This window comes from Pundamilia nyererei, unplaced genomic scaffold, assembly GCF_000239375.1.
Source record: "Pundamilia nyererei isolate P.nyererei 1_Seehausen unplaced genomic scaffold, PunNye1.0 scaffold00018, whole genome shotgun sequence".
Taxonomy (NCBI): Eukaryota; Metazoa; Chordata; class Actinopteri; order Cichliformes; family Cichlidae; genus Pundamilia; species Pundamilia nyererei.
In genome coordinates this window covers 4,738,624-4,757,363 of record NW_005187419.1, presented here as the reverse complement: position 1 = coordinate 4,757,363, position 18,740 = coordinate 4,738,624, and the positions used below count along the sequence as shown (strand labels likewise).

At 39.1% G+C, this 18,740-nt stretch overlaps 1 protein-coding gene across 1 annotated transcript; it reads right to left on the bottom strand.

Annotated features, from left to right (window-relative positions):
• Nucleotides 1–221: 221 nt before the first annotated feature.
• On the bottom strand, nt 222–14,109 carry ppp1caa (protein phosphatase 1, catalytic subunit, alpha isozyme a). Its single transcript, XM_005726258.1, has 8 exons — nt 13,941–14,109; nt 13,580–13,697; nt 2,405–2,536; nt 1,934–2,164; nt 1,719–1,823; nt 1,391–1,614; nt 724–858; nt 222–525 (listed from the first exon to the last, which is right to left on the bottom strand). The coding sequence occupies exons 2-8, from the start codon at nt 13,632–13,634 to the stop codon at nt 409–411; spliced, it is 999 nt and encodes a 332-aa protein (XP_005726315.1). The 5' UTR covers nt 13,635–13,697; nt 13,941–14,109; the 3' UTR covers nt 222–408.
• Between the last annotated feature and the right edge of the window lie 4,631 nt (nt 14,110–18,740).

Here is an 18,740-nt window from a genome sequence, read left to right as displayed (position 1 = left end):
CCCCCCACCCCTTTTTTACTCCTCCTCTGCAAGGTTTGAGCTTATATGAAGGATGGGCAGAGCCCACCTCTACAAAATGACAGGAAAACCAAACGCAGGACACAGGAGGAGGCAGAAAACATACGTACAGAACACAGAAGCTCCCTCTGCATCATTCACTTTTTTTTTTTTTTTTTTTTAAACACACTCATTCACGCAAAATTCAACCAGTCAACCAAACAAACAGTTAAAAATAGTTTTAGTGAGAAAAACATGATTGAACCCTGGACACTTGGTTTCTTTGTTGCCGTTTGGTGACAAGGGAGACAAAAGGTTTGGGAGGTAGAGGAGGAGAAATAAAACAACAACAAAAAAGAAGCATTGGGCCAACAGGGGGTGGCAGGTTGTGGGAAGTGGACCCAGTGGGTGTTATTTCTTGGCCTTGGTGGCCTTGGCTGAATTTCGCGGAGGGGTGACCGGCCTCCCTGATCCCATTCCTCCCCCAGCACCGTAAGGATATAATTTCTTATCTGCTGGCTTCAGAATCTGTGAGATGGACAAAGAAGTAATCAATTAGATCGACAGACACACACAGTGAACTCTAATTTTATAGTTAATTACAATTAAAATTCTACCATCACTACATGAATCGATATGCGAGCCATATATTGTATCATTTTAGTGTGAAACTACTAAACGAAACAAATTTGTTTCCCGAAAAGTTATTAGTTCTGTTCTCCACACCTGGAAGGAGCACATGAGCGTCTCATCCACACTCATCATGGCACCAGCGTTGTCAAACTCTCCACAGTAGTTGGGAGCGGAGAACAGAGTGACGAGCTGCCTCTTTGCAAAAAACTCGTAACCATCTTCAACCACCTGAAGACCAAAAGGAAACCATCAATGTTACATATTTAAAAAAATTTAAACAAAAAATAGAGGCTAGTGCCATTCAAGAATCAGATCTATAGTTTAATGTTATGTCACTCAGGCATTGTTAAAAAATAGAATATATCATACCTACATTGAAACACCCTCACAGTTTTCTTTATAAGTATTTCCACCAGTGTTTGTTTGGTCTGGGGCTTATTTTTGTTTGTGTTTTAGATGTTTTTGTCACAGCTTTGAAGTTAGCTAATGCATCTTCATAATCTAACGTCCCGTTTTCTGAAGACATTTAAAAATTTTTTTAAGAAAAACACTACAAATGCCTCTGATTAGTCCTATTAAAACACAGCCACACAATGCATCGTGATTAATCAATCAATCAATCTTTATTTATAAAGCACTTTTCATACAGAAAAAATGTAGCACAAAGTGCTTTACATAGTTATAATAAGAATTAAGGGAACACTTCTTCAGTCAATGAGTCTGAAATGTACTATACAAAGATGAATTTAGTAAACATTACCTGATGCGCCCTGCATATTAGGTCCATGTCATGTTTGTGCAAAAATTTGGCCACCACATCTGCACCGAATGTGAAGGAGACTCCACGGTCGTTTTCACCCCAGCCGAGCACATCTTTGTCTGGGTCAGCCCACAGCAGGTCGCACAACAAACCCTGGTCAGGCACGTCTGTGGGTCGCATAACTCTGCGGATCTGCTCCATTGACTGGAGATCAGGAGAGAGGCCTGAGAGAGGAAACATTTTTGAAAAATACATAAATATGTGCCAACATTTGCTTCTTGGATCAAATGGTTTAGGCTTCGTAAAGTCACGTATTAACAAGGCCCACCTCCATGACAGCAGAAGATTTTCTCATCTACAATGGCAGCCACAGGTAAACAATTGAAGCAGTCTGTGAAGGTCTTCCACAATTTAATGTTATACCGTCGCTTACCTACCCCCCCCACCCGCCCAAAAAAAAAAAAAAAAAAAAAAAAAATTAATGCAAGATTTAAAGTTGCAAATTTGCCTTGGTTTCCTTTTAGAAGCCTCTTTTGTACTTACACTCATCATAAAAGCCATAGATTCGATTAATAGAGGCGCATTCATGGTTGCCACGCAGCAGGAAAAAGTTCTCTGGGTATTTAATCTTATAGGCTAGAAGCAGGCAGATGGTCTCCAGTGACTGCTTTCCTCTGTCGACGTAGTCACCCAGGAACAGGTAGTTGCTTTCTGGGGGGAACCCTCCATATTCAAAGAGCCGGAGCAGATCATAGTACTGACCATGGACATCACCTGCAGGGGGCAGCAGAGATGTGCAATTTAAAAACAACATGCTTTCACTGCTTCTGCCAGAACAGCCCACGCTTATCAGGTGATAAAAGTGTTAATTACAGACAAGCAAACAAGGAGAAAACCCTCTCATAATGACCGTTTTCTCCTGCGCCAGAGTGCGCCTGAAGTGCATCCTCTGAGACCCACATCATCTCTTTGTCCCGTGAAACTCACCAACCCCTTTGGTTAATTAAAACTCACCACAGATTTTCAGGGGAGCCTCCAGTTCAAGCAGGATCGGTTGGCTCAGGAAGATTTCACGAGATTTGAGGCAGAGGCCACGGATCTCATTCTCGGTCAGCTGGACGTTCTTCCCTGGCCGAGATCCTTTGACTAAAGAGGGGGTAAAAAAAACAACACACAGGGATGAGAAATTTAAGAGATTCAGCAACACCGCAAATAGAAGAGATCTGTAAATAAGACTGAATGAAGACTGACGTAAAACAATCAAAACGTGATCCTCAGATTTTGAACCAGACCACCAGATTGGAAAATTAACACCTCCCACCAACCAACTGCTGACAAATTCTGTTAGCAGACCAGTCCAACAGACACTTTAGCAGGTAGACACATCATTTGGAGGTAATAATACACTACAGATTTTGGAAATAACACGGTACTAACACAAGACACACTTTTAAATGCTTACCAAAACATAACACCACAACATGAGCTTGTGAAGTATGCAACGAGAGGCAGCGTCTGAGAAAACCTGATCAGTGGAAAATTGCTAGATATGCACAACCTCGAAAAGCATGTGTTTCTGCTTAGGCTGCAGTTCAAACCAAAGCTAGAGGACGTGAAACCCACTTCCCCTTCTCGCTAATGTGGCTGCAGCAAAGAGATAGCAAACACTTCATTAGGACTGTAAATATGCACAGTGAAGAAGCAACGATTGGCACGCTACTGGCTGTAAAACCAATGTCTCAAAAAAAAAAAAAAAAAAAAAAAAGCAACGACACAGGCTGTATCATAAACATAATCAAGGGCCCTCTACCAGGTTAACACACACACACACACACACACACCAAATTAAAAAAAAATCAGATGCATCTTAACAAAAAGTATTAAACAAAACAACAACAACAACAAATTATATTCCAGGTTTAAAAGAACGACTATAAACTAACCAGCCATGTGTTAATCCCTGAAACTGTGCTACATGGTTTTCTTTATAAACAAATGACTGCAGTGAACTTTGGACTAATTTTAAGACAAAACAAGGAATTTGAAGACGTGACTATGGTTTGTGGCTTTAACAATTACTGCTCAGAGCTTCCACCAGTGCATGCATGACAAGCCTGGCCTGTGATGACCTTCCACATCAGTGTGTTTTACGTTTTTAATATACGAGTAGACACATTGCTTCATGTTGCAGCCTGTAGCAAAGTTAAACTGAAAAATGTGCCAAAATTAACCATGGTGGAAAACGAAACAAGCTGCTCATCTGCACACACCTTTTAAAACTTGTTCTTTATTCTTTAGCTTTGTCATAACATAAAGCAAACCTCCAGTGGATGGGAGGAGCCCACAAGACAGCTTTTCTTCACCTTTAATCTCACTAAACAGGCATAATGATAAAGTGCTCTTGCTTCTTTCCCCACAAATGTTTCCAAGAAAACATTTTCTTTCACTCCACCAGTGTTCAACGTCTAAGTGGCACCACTGTCTTTGCTGCTTACTGTATCAAAGAGGATTAGCTAGCTTAACCAGAAACTATGACATCTCTGATGCTTTTTTCAACTTCAACCTTGTTGTGTGGAGAAAAAAAAATTGTAATAATTGTGCTTAATTTTGCACTTTTTATTAAACCCTAATCTGTTCTTAGCAGAAAATGTGTGAAATGCTTGCACTGTGGGGTCCTGCAGCAGTCACCTTCCTGCTGCATTTTCCACACCACTATGAAATGTTCTGTTCAGCACATAACAACATGTTACCGAGGGCAAGAAGAGGAAGAAAACAAAACAAAAAAAACATTGATATTAATTAGTGAGTGTTGCTTAAACCGGTTTACTTCACAGACCAACTCATAAGTACCGTAGTAGTGGTCGGTGAAAACTGTCAGTGGTCCGAACAGGCCAGCAGGTGACTTAACTTGCCCCACCCACTTTGTTTAAACTGTCCTCAGCCTATCAGGTCATGGTCAGTTATGTCAAACACTGCACACTTGGCTTCCTGATCCGTACGGGTAACCGGATTTGTTTTATAAAGGTACCCTTAAAGCTGAATTAAGGCATAGGGAGTAACTTTTATGGCCAACAAAGTGAGCCACAATTAATGGCCAACAAAGTGAGCCACAATTAAAGCGGTAGCGACAACATCTACACTTAGCCTGTGGTGTCAAACTGGTAACAAGCCAGTAAAAGACATCTGTAATTATGCCATTAGGTTAGCATGTTGTTCTAGATAGTAAGAGATGATAGATATGCATGATAACAAATGGATCAAATTGTTGAGCATCTGCAAATTTAATACTTACAGCAATCTTGTGAGAAAAAAAAAAAAGGGCTTTTGAAAACCTAATTTTTAACTTTTATCTTCCAGGTAAGACTTTAATGACTAGCAGGAATCCTGATTATATGTAAACAGGCTCAAAACAAGTCCATGGGATATGAAAATGTTCAGGAACAATTAGTAAGCATATAATTAAGACAAAGAATCTGTGCTAACAGTTTTCCTGTTATTTTTGCCCATGTGATAAACAAAAAGCTTGAGTAATTATGACCAAAAATTTTGTATTTTTTGACCATCCTGGTTAGCGTCTTTTTTAAAATAAAATTTTTTTAAAACAAAAAACTCAGTTTCTGTCACAGAGAGCCTTTGCTGATGGGATGTTAAGAATTCAGTAGGTTTGTCTAGTGTGTGTTCAGCCATGTGTTTTCACACTTACCACACAGTCATGATAAAGACTTGAACAAGTCCAACTAATTTTCCTGACAAACTGTCGGAGCCACATCACATAAAACAGTCGCCGACACAGCTTTAATGCTAGAAAAGGTAGGAGTGTGATGTAAATGACAGCCACAGGAAGAGGGGAAAAAGTATCTGGGAGTCTCACAGGCAGTGTGAAATGATTCAGACCAAAATATTTGTCCACTGACACACCAGCTGCAGGGTGTGGATGTGATGCCATGTTAATCTGCAATTCAGTCCACTGCACACTTACACAAGACTGCTTGCGATGGAGTTTGGAATCAGGTTTGTTTGTATCGGCGACAGAATCAATCACACCCCCGCTCGTACATGTGCTGCTTGATGCCAAAGCAGCTCCTGACACAAACTGTATAAGCCTTCTAATGAGGAGTCTCATTCCCACCCAGTACATTTCTACACAGGCTAATGAACAGAGTAATATACTTTATGGAAACAACTACCTCCAACAGTCTGAGTGACAATTATATTCAAGCTGCAGGTAAACAGAGCTCTCTCTAATGGTACTGATTTAATGGCTGTCAGGTGTACAACGGCTCAGAGATAAACACTTCCCTTTTACATACCAAAAAGAGCGAACCAATGCAGGGCAGCCCTTTTCACACTGGATTTCTCTGACAATATTAAACATTTGAGATGGCTATACCTGCTGCTGATGAACCTCAAAACAAGCTCAGCCAAAACTGTGTAATTATATTTAAACTGTTCCTTGTAGCGCTGCAACGATTCATCGAGTATTTCGAATAATTCGATTATAAAAAAAATTCCTGATACAAATTCTTTGCTTCGATTAACACATGGCTCTGTAGTGTGCTGACGTGTCAAATGATGTAAATGTGAGCATTACACCCAGACCTGCAATACAAACGTCTTTAAGGGCAACGATTGAATACAGAGTCAAACAGTCCCTAGTATTTATATTAAAAAAAAAAAAAAAAAAAAAAAAAAAAAAAACTCACACACACACAAAACCCCAAACAAAACAAAAAAACATTGGCAACGTCATCACTTTTGTGTTATGTTATCAGAGTTTTAACACTGCGCCAGAGTCTGTTTACACACAGTGAAGAGCAAAGAGGCGGAGCCATTACCGAGACAGTGAGCTCAGGCTGAGTGAGAAGAAAAAAAACAACCCAAAAACGTGTATCTAGTGTCCAAAACAGGAGCGCTGTTCCTGTGATCACCTTTAAAACCTTTGCCGGGGAAAAAAAAGCTAGCAGGAGTCCTTCATCAAACCACCCGATCAACAAACTCCAACGTGAAGAAGAGTAAACTTTATATGTGCTCCATCCACCGCCATTTGTTTTACACCGTAAAGAATCTGCAGCAAGCCTCCAGAAGTTGTATCAAAATATGCGGATAAACTGTTAACTTAGTCTGATACCCGGGCGCCAGTTTAGCTCGGTGCATTGAGCAGGCGATCATGTGCCGTACGGCTGAGAGCAGCCAGCCCAGGTTTGACCCGCGGGCCGCGGCCCCTTGCCGCATGTCTTCCCCCGTCTCTCTCTCCCTCTGCTTTCCTGTCATTTCTTCACTGTATCTGTCAATTACAAAAAAAAAAAAAAGCTGTAGGCTGGTTTATTTTTAAGAAGTTTGAATTTCAATATGGCATGTAGATACAATCAAAGGTTTTAGCTCAAGTATCTCTGATCTTGTTCACTAGTGAGGGGGTGAAGGGAGCGGGAGATTGACAGAACAAATGGTGCTGCAGCTGCAGCGATGCAGATGCTACCAGTCCACATGGTAAAAAAGAGAGCTGAGCATAAAAGTGAAGTTCTCAATTTACCGGTCAATCTGCATCCCTACCCTCACCCTATGTTCACGAGCTTTTTGTAGTGAACACAAAAAGAAAAAGAAAAAAAAGATCATCAAGGCTAATCAAAAACAAGACCTTCCACGAAAGGTAAATCAGCAGAATGACCACAAACAACATGATGACCTTCTGTTGAGTAAGGTAACAAAGATCAGTTGCGCATTTGTGTATGATTACATCACCCCAAATGGCCATTTCGTGCCAGGAAAAACCCCAATTTCATGTCCTAACCATTAAGCAATTCGTCAAAAACCCACTTCAAACATGCCCCATGTCAGTCAATTTAACTTCACAAAGCCACATTTAAATGAAATGCCATTCTAATGACACCAGAGCAGTGCTAATGATTTGATCTCCGTATTAAAAATGTTGTTTCATTAAACTTGGAACATACCCTTGTGGTTAAAGTGCATTTCTCTGCCATTAGTAAGACCAAACATTTAAGAAGTACTGACTAGTGAATCTGAAGCAGCTGAGCTGTAACAGTAAAGTTGTCAAACACTTTTTGCAGGCTCATTCATAACCTTTAAAAATAATCCTGTTATCCACGAAGCAACACACAGAAGATGAAGATCAGAGCAAGCAGCCATGTTATGCCCTTATTATCACTGACATATTTAAAGCGGAGGAAGGCGAATATTTATTAATACAGCTGATTATTACTACAGCTCTCGCTTACTCATCATGCTAATAACATGGCTTGTATTCTGCCAGTGTAAGTGTTCTTTTTCTTGTTTTGATAACACAGGAAATGTGTAGACGCAGTCCTGTTTGAAAACTTCTTTACTTTTTGCTTTTCAATAAAAGTAGCTGTTGTTAATTGTTTATCAGGTCCAACAGTAAGTTGTGATCCAAAAGCAATGCAGACACCACCACACAATGACCAACATAAATAAACATACTACAGTACCACATTAACTACACTTAAAGAATTCAAAAATCCTTTATGGGCTTTGAATAAGCCTCCAAAGATATGCCACTACTTGTGTGTTGCTAAACACAGCATGAGACATAATTAAAGGCCATCTCACATCAAAATAATCCAGGTTTTAACAGTGGCTGCGGAGCACTTTTAAAAGGGATGGAGAGAGTAGAAATCAGCAGACTGACAGAGAATAATGGCAGTGTCCTGAAGTGACAACTAAAAACAGTGAAAGTAGATATAAATACTGCAGTGCTGCTTCCCACTTTAAACCTGGATTACAGAAGGCTAAGCACTGACAGAGCTTACTCCAAAGTTAGCCACACAAGCCAGTGGGCAACAGTAAGCTTATCATGAGGGGGTGCAGACAAAAGGCTTTCCAGTACACTGGTCAGGCAGCGGAAAACAAAGAGATGGAGCACAGCAGAAAGCTGAGGGGATGTCAGGGGTGCTGGAATCAACAGTTGAATCGCCCCAGCGCTGCCTCACTCAATGCCGGCTGTTCTGGCCTAGCTTACGTGATACCACACTTGCTACGCATGCTACTAGAAGCACAAGCTAAGAGTTCAGTTAGCTCTAGACCTACGCAAGTAATCCAATTGAAACTACTTGCTACCCAAACACATTTAATTGGTTTGGTCTTGAAACATAGCCAGCATGGAGCAGGGATACCTCCTTGTCCACATGGGAGACTGAACTAGCATGAGGATAATTTCTCAACCTTTTGATGTAGTGCCTGCAGTGGGAGTCTGCTGCCTTTAACAGAATGCTGAGAATACAAATATCAGCTTACGAGTGGTTATCCTCACCAATGTGGATAAAAAAAGGTCACGGTAGTTACATAAGTGGATATAAATACAGCCATTATCAGGCGTGTTTGCCTTCTCCTCTGTTTGGCAGACAGTCTTATCACAGCCCAAGTACAACAATCTATGTACAAAACACTCCAGCAGCAGCAACAGCAGCAGCCAGCATGGCCCACAAAGGCACACTCTCTCTGGGAGGTACTTTGACTGCACATGCATATTTGTACATAATCCCAATCACCTCCACCAGCTCAGCTTAGGCTGATCATGCAGGGCCTATATTTAAAGAAGGTAAACAAACTGAGGGCTAAGGTCAAATTTATTAACAGCGGTGATCCTGGGATAAAACTCTATCCCAAATGTTATTTCTCAATTTACTGGTCAAAAGAACTTTTTTTTTGCATCTTTTGGAAAGCTGCAGGGGTAGAGAGAGACAGAAGGCAGTGGTGGAGAATGAAGGTTCGACCTGCTGGGAATCAAACTGGAGACTGACTACTGACGTCATTTATACCCCTGTGGTAAGGCCTCCAACCACTCGGCTATCAGGTGGCCCCTAAAGGCATAATTTCAATGAATCACACTGTGTGGGAGAGATTTACCTCATCCATAAAGCACCCTGAAGTAATTTTGTGATTTGTCATGCTAGGTTATATCAGAGGTCAATAACTTTTCTATGTGCCACAAAACACATTTGGGCCTTAAAATAAAAGCAGCAAAGCCTATTTTTATATACATATATGAAGTAGCCTTTACTACACAAATGAAAATCTAAACAACACTTCTAATGTTGCTCCAGTGACAAAATAACAAAAAGATTTTTCCATTTTAGCAGTTTCACATGGGAAAATTCATAATTGCTGTGCCCAGTGCACTGACATGCAAGGACAACTACAGGAGGTCACAACCTAGTTTCTTCTAACCGCAGTTTGAACTGTACTGCTGGGTCTGAGTACATTTATTCTTCTGTTTGATGTCCTCTGGGCTCCTATTACACAACCACAGCGCGGATGTGAAGATAAAACAGTCCTGTTTATTTCGCACACACTTAAAGCCACGACAAATTTGTCAGTGAGCAGTTAGATTTAAAGCAAGCATTTCCAGGACAGTTAGCATGTAGAGCAAACACAGAATATTGCTTGCTTCATATCTGCTTCAGGAATGTCTCGGGATTTTTGTGATGCAATTGCAATGCATTTGTTTACAACAACTACATATTTTACAGTAAGAACATAGCTTCAATAAATTTTAATACTAATGCAATTCTTGTTTTGAGAAACAAAGAAGTGACGTAAGCAGTTTGTACTGTGCTTAAAAGCAGCAGTGGAGCAAATGCAGCAAGGAGTCCCAAACAGTACTGACCTTTTATGGTAATAACACTGAAACAGTTTGTTACAATATTGTTAAACACTTAGGACTCTGGCAGGATGCTGCACTCACTTTTAAAACCCAAATGGAAGACAAAACTTTTTTTTAATTATTATAAACACATTTTTCTTTATGGAGCTGTTGTTTCACTTTCACTGTACTATCCAAAACTTTGACCCCTGTTTGATTATGGTGATACTGTTTACACTGATGCCCTTGAGTCTATCACAGAGCACTGTTTATCAGCAGTGATGGTATCTCACTGCGGCACTGTCTTGTGTATGGTTGTTTGTTTTTTTGTTGTTTTTTTAAGAGACTGTCAGATGCTAATCAACACTAAAAATTACTTTTGGATTACATACTCATTTGCAGGAGCATTGATACCACAGTGCCATCTTTAGCTCCTCCAGTTCAAGTCAAGTGGCTTCAATGTCATTTCAACCATTTGCAGTGGAACACTGCACAGTGAAGCAAGACAACGTTTCTCCAAGACCATGCTGCTACATATAACAGACAATCAACAAAGGACTACATAAAGTGCAAGTGTGCAAAAATTGCACAAAAAACCCAACCACAAAACAGAGACAGTGCAACACCAGACAGTGCAGACACACAACACACGCAGAAGTGCAACAATGACAGTAAGTTGTGCAAAAGACTGAGCATTGTGAAAAAAGTAACTTGATATACAATAGTGGGCGTGTGATTGTGCAGATTAGTCCATGAGATGAGGTAGTGACGTGTGTGTGTGTGTGTGTGTGTGTGTGTGTGTGTGTGTGTGTGTGTGTGTGTGTGTCAGTCCAGTCACTGAGTGTTCGGGAGTCGTGGGGTAAGAAACTGTTTTGCAGTCTGGCAGTGAGGACCCGAATGCTCCGTTATCTCCTGCCAGAAGGCAGCAGGGTGAAGAGGGGCACACACAGCCCCTCCCCTCACTAGCAGCTGAACAGTACTTGATGTTTAAAAACACTGAAAAATTTCAAGAGGTCAGTTTTGTTTCCATTATCAGACAGTCATTAATGTTAATCTGGCTAGTGCATACATTAATATTAGCCAGTATTCAATGGACACAAAACCAGAATCGAGGGGTCCACAAGCTAGTGTACTCCAAGTGCCATTCCCAAGCCTAAATAAATGGGAGAGTTGCATCAGGAAGGGTATCAAACATAAAATCTGTGCTAAATAGCCACAATAGCATCATGTTAGGTTATCATTAAGGTGGTGGCTAGCTAGTGTAGCTAATAACAAAATTATAATGTTAATGTGAAACCAGTCAGCAAAAGTTATCAGTCCAGCCCATATAACATAAACAATGTTAATTTAACAGGATGATATTACTGTGTGTGTCTGAATATGTTGTGTTCTCTTAAATTTGCAGACTGAAACAGAGAAAAGAAACTGTCAGCCAACCTTACCCGCTATATTTGTTCAGCAACAGAAATATGCTGTCAAGTCCTCGGACGTACAGCGCTACCTCAGACAACCTAAATTATAGGTTTTGTTGTTTTGTTTTTTTAAATTCCCAATCTTGAAATATTTGCCATACACGCTCACCCTACAGTTATCTCACTGTCTGTTTGTTTTGGCTGTCTGTATGGTTCGAACTTCATGGTATCAAAAACAGTATTAAGCATTTTATTGAGTATTACAGTTTTCCAGGCATTTATAATCTGTATTTTTATATAAATTATATTTATAATTTTTCCAAGTATCATAACATCCCTAATATATTTTACAAGGCTTCTAAAAAAAACTGCACTTCTAAATTAGGCCTAGTTATTGCCACTGCAGACTAACATTAAATGCATCTTTCATGGTATGTTTATACCAAATGCAAATCTGTTTTACCACTGCATAATTACATACGAAGACCATGTAAATGAATATAAAACAAGGCAAATCCTGATTCCAGGAAATTATAAACACCTGTGGAAATTCACTTTACACTGAAATGGAGGACAGACTTATTGATGCCATTTGAGGGCAGCTGAAACTGTGTTTCAACACCACTTTTAGATTATAAAACAAAAAACAAGAGACACAGGTCTTCATGTTACCTTGAAAATATGTTGTCGTTGCTGTAACTTGATTCAAGTTATTGGTTGCCCTTTTCCTCACATGTGATCTAAGGCAAAAGTTTAAATACTTGGCCAACAAAAAAAAGGCACATTCTTCATATTTGTGTATCTGCAGATTGTCTTGCACATACCTTTCGTGACCTGAGAACATCTAGTCTTTGTAGTATGCACCTGTCTGCTCCTAAAGTTCATGTCTTTTGTACAGAGGCATCCTAACCTGTTTAAATAACCATTACATGGAGTACATGGATTACGTCCCAATCAGAGCATTTTTGTTTGTACAGCTCATTAACAAATCTCTCAGGGAAGCAGACTACAAACGAACTCCAAAAATGCAGTTGCAAAAAAACAAAAATTCAGACAGTCCAGCCAAGCCAGCGAGAAGCAAGGTTATTATAGTCAACTAGAACTAAAATCAAAAGTAAAACCAGTTGTAAAGGAACATTTAAGCAAACTGAAATAAAAACAAGGTATATCCTCATTTTTTAGTCGTTGACAATTTGATCAAATTGGTTATCACAACCTTTGGTTCACGTAGTGTGAGCCAGATACCTTTTAATTTTGACATCCATTCTGAACTTCTGAAAATATCCCTGACAAATAACCTCCACAGTAAAATAAATAAAAAATAAAAAAAATAAAAAAATAAGCTAAAAGACACTAAAACCAAACATTTTTGAAACAAAGAACGTGAACAATGAGAAAACCCCATCTGGAAACTAACTGAAACCAACTAACCAAAATCTGCATTTCGTTCTGAATAACTCAACAACTCTAGTGGGGAAGGGGCTGACTGCAAAAGAATAGAATAGAATAGAATAGAATTCAACTTTATTGTCATTGCACATGCACAGGGACAGGGAAACATGCACAGGTACAGGGCAACGAAATGCAGTTTGCATCCATCCAGAAGTGCTTTAGTGATATAGATATATATCACTAAAGCATATATATATTAGCAATAAAACTACTCTTACTCAAAGAGAATTAACACGTAAAATGGAAATAGTCCACTACGGCTACCGAGTCTGATCATTTCCCCTACATAAACTCAGAAGAAGAAAAAAACAAAACAAAAAAACAAAACAAAAAAAAACACAGGTAAAAGCACAATATCCCTACGCAAATAGCGCATCAGAATGCGTCACGCGTTTCCCTTCTTTTGTAGACAGCACGACAGCAAATCATCTAAATTTAAAAAATATTTAAAAAAAAACAAACCAGCACCCCCAATCTTTACGGTTTGCTAAACAATCTATAAAGCGCACTGTTGTTTAGGTTTCAACTGCTGATCCAAAACCAGCCACCGAGCCTGAGAGTAGAGCGATCTTAAGTAGGCTACTACAACACACTGTGTCCGCTTTTAACTGCAGCTGACCTACATGATGTACACAATTCACTGCCACCAAGACATGCCCTAATATAACAAACACTTGGCTGTGACGCGGATTTGATCCTCCTTACCTTCCAAGAGACGCTGAATTATAGAGTCGATGTTTAATTTGTCCGGCTCCGCCATTTTCTTTATTTTCTGACGTTCTCGGGCTCAAGACGATGGTTTTCTGTGTCTCACCTTAGATTTCTGTGAGGAAAAGACGGGGAATGGACACTGAGAGTTACTCAAATTATAATGTCGCAATTCACTGAATGAGTCACACTTGCTAGTCGACCAATGTCAAAAAACAGTCAATGAGCTTAACCGAGCTTCTGCTAGCTAGGTAGCTATTAGCTAAGTATCATAAACTAGCAGCAGCAAAACTGAACCTTGGCTAGTGAGCAAACGTTAGCTAAATAATCAAACCCGAAAATAGATAACATGTCAAACCTTGTGTCCGGTTTAATATTAATCCTCCCGTGTTGAAATCTGTGTAAATATTTATCCCCTGAGTTCGATCTTGGCCCTTTTCCCCTCGGTTTGTCCGGGTCGCCCCACTCTTCCCCCAGGAACTTTAAAAGAGGGCCGTTTCTAGCGAAGCGTCTACGGTAACACAGGAGGGTGAATCAAACCGAGGGCTTCACACGTTTCTCAAAAAGCGATTGGTCAATCGCAGACCTCAGCTCCCCAATATTCGCATCTGATTGGATACACGCTCGGTCCGTCTTATTCTTAGGCACCGCCTACAGCACTTTACAATGGCATCAATGAAGATTTAAATTAAAGCTCAAAGCGCGCCACCCAGTGTGTCGACGTGGAACTGCACTTTAAACCCTAAAACCACACTTTGATCTTAGTTATGCATCTTAGTTAATTGAAGTTGAGGCTTTTAATACAAGCAAAAATCTGACACACACAAGTGTGTGTTTAATAAACTAAATAAAATGATAAAAAGGTCTGTCAATGTGGTGAAATGCGCACGAATAATACAAAGGGCTTTTGTGCATCTTTACATTAGTACTGTCAGTCATCTGTTACAGTCAGCTGTAAGCCACTATGGAAAATAAACGGTCTGATACAAAAACCAAAGTCCAAAACTAAATAAAAAGTAAGAGTACAGTTTCATGTGAAAAGCATGATTCTACATTTTTTAATTTTTATGCCTAGATGACTAGTGACATTAAATTTAATTTCAATGATACTTCAAAATAAAACGGAAAACAAAGTCTCTGGATGTGTTTAAAGGTGACTGCCAACTGGCTTGACTTTAGAAGGACTTTGGTAAAAATCTATTTTTAACAAAGAAAAACCCAGAATTCTTTGACCCCTACAGTATTGATCCCTCAGTCAATCTGAGGGACATTCTGCTGACATAGTTTGGATAGAGACCCTTTAAAGCAAGAACTGGGCCACCAAAGGGTCCCTTTGCCACACAAAAGCGACAATGACAAACAATTAGAAGTATTTCTAGATCTACACAAGTGGTTCAATCTATATACTTAACATACTTCTCTCTACTTACATTTTTACATGTGGTTTTGTGCATTTTCCGCTGTGAGCAGGGAATTGTGGTTGCACAATCAAATTACAGTAGACCCACTGAATGTGTAAAGCTAAAATATTGTGTTTATGATTCTGAGTTATATAAAATAAAACGTAATTGAATTAATCGCTAAAATAACAAGAAATAAGTAGCAACGAGTGTCTTTCACTTGGCCTATGTGAATGTTTTTGGAATGTATCTCTTAATGTGTAGTGCACATAAAATTAGAAGTATTATTCCTTGTTCACTGTGTCTTTGCATCTGTGACATTAAAAGAGGTTTCATATCTTTCTCCTGATTTTGTTAACTTGTAGATGATCATTTTAAAATTTTATCCTAACCAAACAAGACTTCCTTTTAAGGCTAACGACATCAAACTAGTTTCCTCTGGTCAGGTGGCAACCAGCTTGATGGTGCATCATCCTGTCATTAATAGTTGTGTGTCAGTAGGTTGTTTTTTCCAAAATGCATCACCTTTAAACGATGTGATTACCTGATGATGTGGCTGTTGGATTGGGCTGCTTGCAGAATTTATCAGCATTTGGCAGGTGGGAGGTGTTATCTTCTCAGTCTGGTGGTCTGATTCAAAATGTGAGGATCTCATTTTATTGCTCTCCATCAGTCCTTGTTCTGTCTGTCTTACAGCTTAGAGCATTAAGGCATAAAAGAAGTCCAGAGGCTTTGAGGCTCATTTAATGAGGAAAATCAACGCCAAAGACACAAAGACACACACTTTGAGAGAGCAAGAGGAGAACAACTGTAAATATGACTTTCAAATAAAAATACAGCGGATATTTATGTTGTTAGTCTCCTACTTTGTCTCCTTTACACTGATTCAAATAAATCAATCTAAAAACCTTCTCAGAATAATTAGATGGTATCTCCACTTCATTAGGGAAGGCATGCTAAATTTGACTATTATCACAATCATAAATCATTTTAAGATTTACAGGTTCTTGAAGTACATATGGGCTGAAATTTGCCACATTTTTTCCATCATTTTGAGTCTTCATGATTTCATTAGCACAGAGATAACCACATGAAAGTTTCAGTGGAGTAAAACACACTTAAACTCCAATCAAACTAGGTTTACACCGACTCCAAGAGTTACAATATAAAACTAAAATCAAATTTTTATTCAGAAGGATTTTTTCAAACACTGCTTTTAAGCAGAAATATTAATATACATTTGGCATTTTGTTTTACTTGCTTATGCTAAACTTCAAAAGGAATCATGTGATTGCTTATCTTCATCTTCTAGCGCATATTCAGATCATCCATTGATCCAGAGACCCTCTGTGATCCAGTTCCTTCTGTATGTTCAAATTGCAGAGATTTTGACAAAGATTCTCCATTTTATGCACAAATGTCAAATAAATGCAACTTTAACACATAATTTTCACACAGCAGGAATGATGACTAGAAGATGAGCCTGGCATCAAAATGTAGATAGAAGAAGACCTTGTTTTGCCACCTATCCCACATGGTGACATGGCCTCTGAAAGTTAGCCCCAAACACTTTTTTCCTCCATTGAATTATACAAAAACATATCAAGTATTCACTGTCTCTGTTCGTCTGAGTCATGCACATTAATTAATGCAGTTTTGCTATCGAAGCTATGATAAATCCCACGCTCAGAGTTAGTTATAGGAAAGAAATGCTGATTTTGATTTTAGATTAGGACACTCAGAGTGGGCTTAGGTTTCCACAATGTGTTTTTGAGCCCTGAAGATTTCTCCTGGATATCTCCTCAAGTAAACAAGTTAGAAGGTCTGAAAAATGCAGGAAAAATCACACAAATTTAAAAAGCGCATAATATTGTTGCACGTCAGGGGCCTGTGATTTGGAAAATATTTATATTTTTAAGGTAAATCTTGCGTGGGCTCCCTAAATATGTCAAAATTATGGCACAAAAATGAAAAGAACAGAAAAACAACAGAAATGAAGTGAAAACCTTCTTCAGAATAGCTCCATCACACAGACAGCTCTGAACTGGAGATAAGAGGGGAAACACAACAGTGGACAACAGCGAACATGTGAGCAGAAGATCCTTTTCCACAACTGGAGCACTGTGATGAAACTGGGCCAGGACAAGCCCCATGTTGGTATTCAAGGCATTTACTAATTAAAAAAGAGCAAATAACAGTTTTTTCTTGTTCTGTTTGGTTTGTTCTCGATTCTCATTGATATAAAGTTCACAGCTGATGTTCAGTTTCTGTGAAAATACAGTAAAATTCAGCTGTGTAGGCAAAAACAAACAACAATAGAGGCCACATTCCTTTTTATTTCTTCATGTCCTCATGATCCATGAAACCCAGCTCATGGTCTTACGTAAATAAACCCATTCCATCTCGGTTTCCAAAACTGATCTCCGTACACTCGTCATCAGAGTTTCAACAGAGGTAGGTGCGTAAGTGAGAGGAGGGGGGATGCAGGTAAAGAAAGGTGGGTGGTAACTGTGTAGACTGGGAATGCAGAGGTAAAAAAAAAAAAAAAAAGAGGAGTCATTCAGATGACTCACTTTTCTATTCTAGGCGATTTGTAATAGCAACAACCAAAAATATTTTAATTAGCATCAGCATCACTGTTATGACTACAATCCCACAAACCTCTGTATGTGCTTTATGACTTCTGGTGCTGAGACATAATAATCTTTTTCCTAGTGGCTCTTTTTCCCCTGATGCAAATTAGGTAAGCTCTCCTTGTCTCCACAGCAGCGTTCAGTGAGTACAGAGCATGCTACAGGGCATGTCCAGCCAGGTCTTGTGGTCCTTCCATCATCTATGTTCCCATGTTTGTGCTCAGCCCCGCCCACACCTTCACATTTCTCCATATATGTCCCATGTTGTCTGTACAAGACTTGTACAACAGGAAACAGCATCTTCGAGACAACACGCAGACAGGAAAACAGAAGAAGAATCTCCACTGAAATCTCACCTAATTTTTTTCCATTTTAAAAAAAGGTAGGAATCTATTTATCCACTTTTTATTCAAAAAGACTGCCTGAGCTCTGAAAGGAGACTGAAATCTGAAAAGGCTTGAGGATGAAAGGGTTGGTTGAGGGTTAATTTGATAATTACTCAAATAAAATTATAAGAATCATAATAAAATAAATAGTCTTTCATAATGGACATAAGAGGGGAAATTAAAAGGTGCAAATAAATAAACAGCTGTGAGAGTAAAAAAGGTTGAAATTGTTTGAAAGGCCTGCATTTCTTTTTGTTTTCTGTTTCTAAAGGTTTCACGAGTCCCACCTGCGGTCACAATAAAACTCAGAAATCAGTCTTAATGAGGATTAACTCAAATCAGATTTATTTTCAGGGTTTAATCTGCTCTGAAAGTTAGTTACACTTAAACACGGAGTATTTTTGCTCAGTGCAGTCCCCTCCTGTTAATCCTGTACACACCTGATTGGACTTCGAGATCTTTTTTCGTTATTTCACCTAATTTAAGTTGTTGGATGCTAGTTTTAATGATGATCATCAATACGATACATTTTGGGTAACGGAAAAAGGTTTAAAGAATGCGAGAAAAAGTGTCCCTATACTTGTTTTATCTGATGGTAATGATTGTAACACCCCCTTGATTTGAATTGGTTTAAAAAAATTCCTCCAATTTGTGCTCAAATATGTAACTTTAAATGTTACACTTTTCATGAAAACAAGGGTTTTTTGTTCCTCAGTTAATCTGTTCACTACAGGTCTGT

Excerpts from the sequence above, each read along its gene's own strand:
- ppp1caa (XM_005726258.1), bottom strand. The coding sequence starts at position 13,634 with ATGGCGGAGCCGGACAAATTAAACATCGACTCTATAATTCAGCGTCTC. Across the intron at positions 1,824-1,933 it reads CTATGGCTTTTATGATGAGT|GTAAGCGACGGTATAACATT; the intron begins GTAAGTACAAAA and ends TGGGGGGGGTAG. Across the intron at positions 859-1,390 it reads TAATATGCAGGGCGCATCAG|GTGGTTGAAGATGGTTACGA; the intron begins GTAATGTTTACT and ends TTTGGTCTTCAG.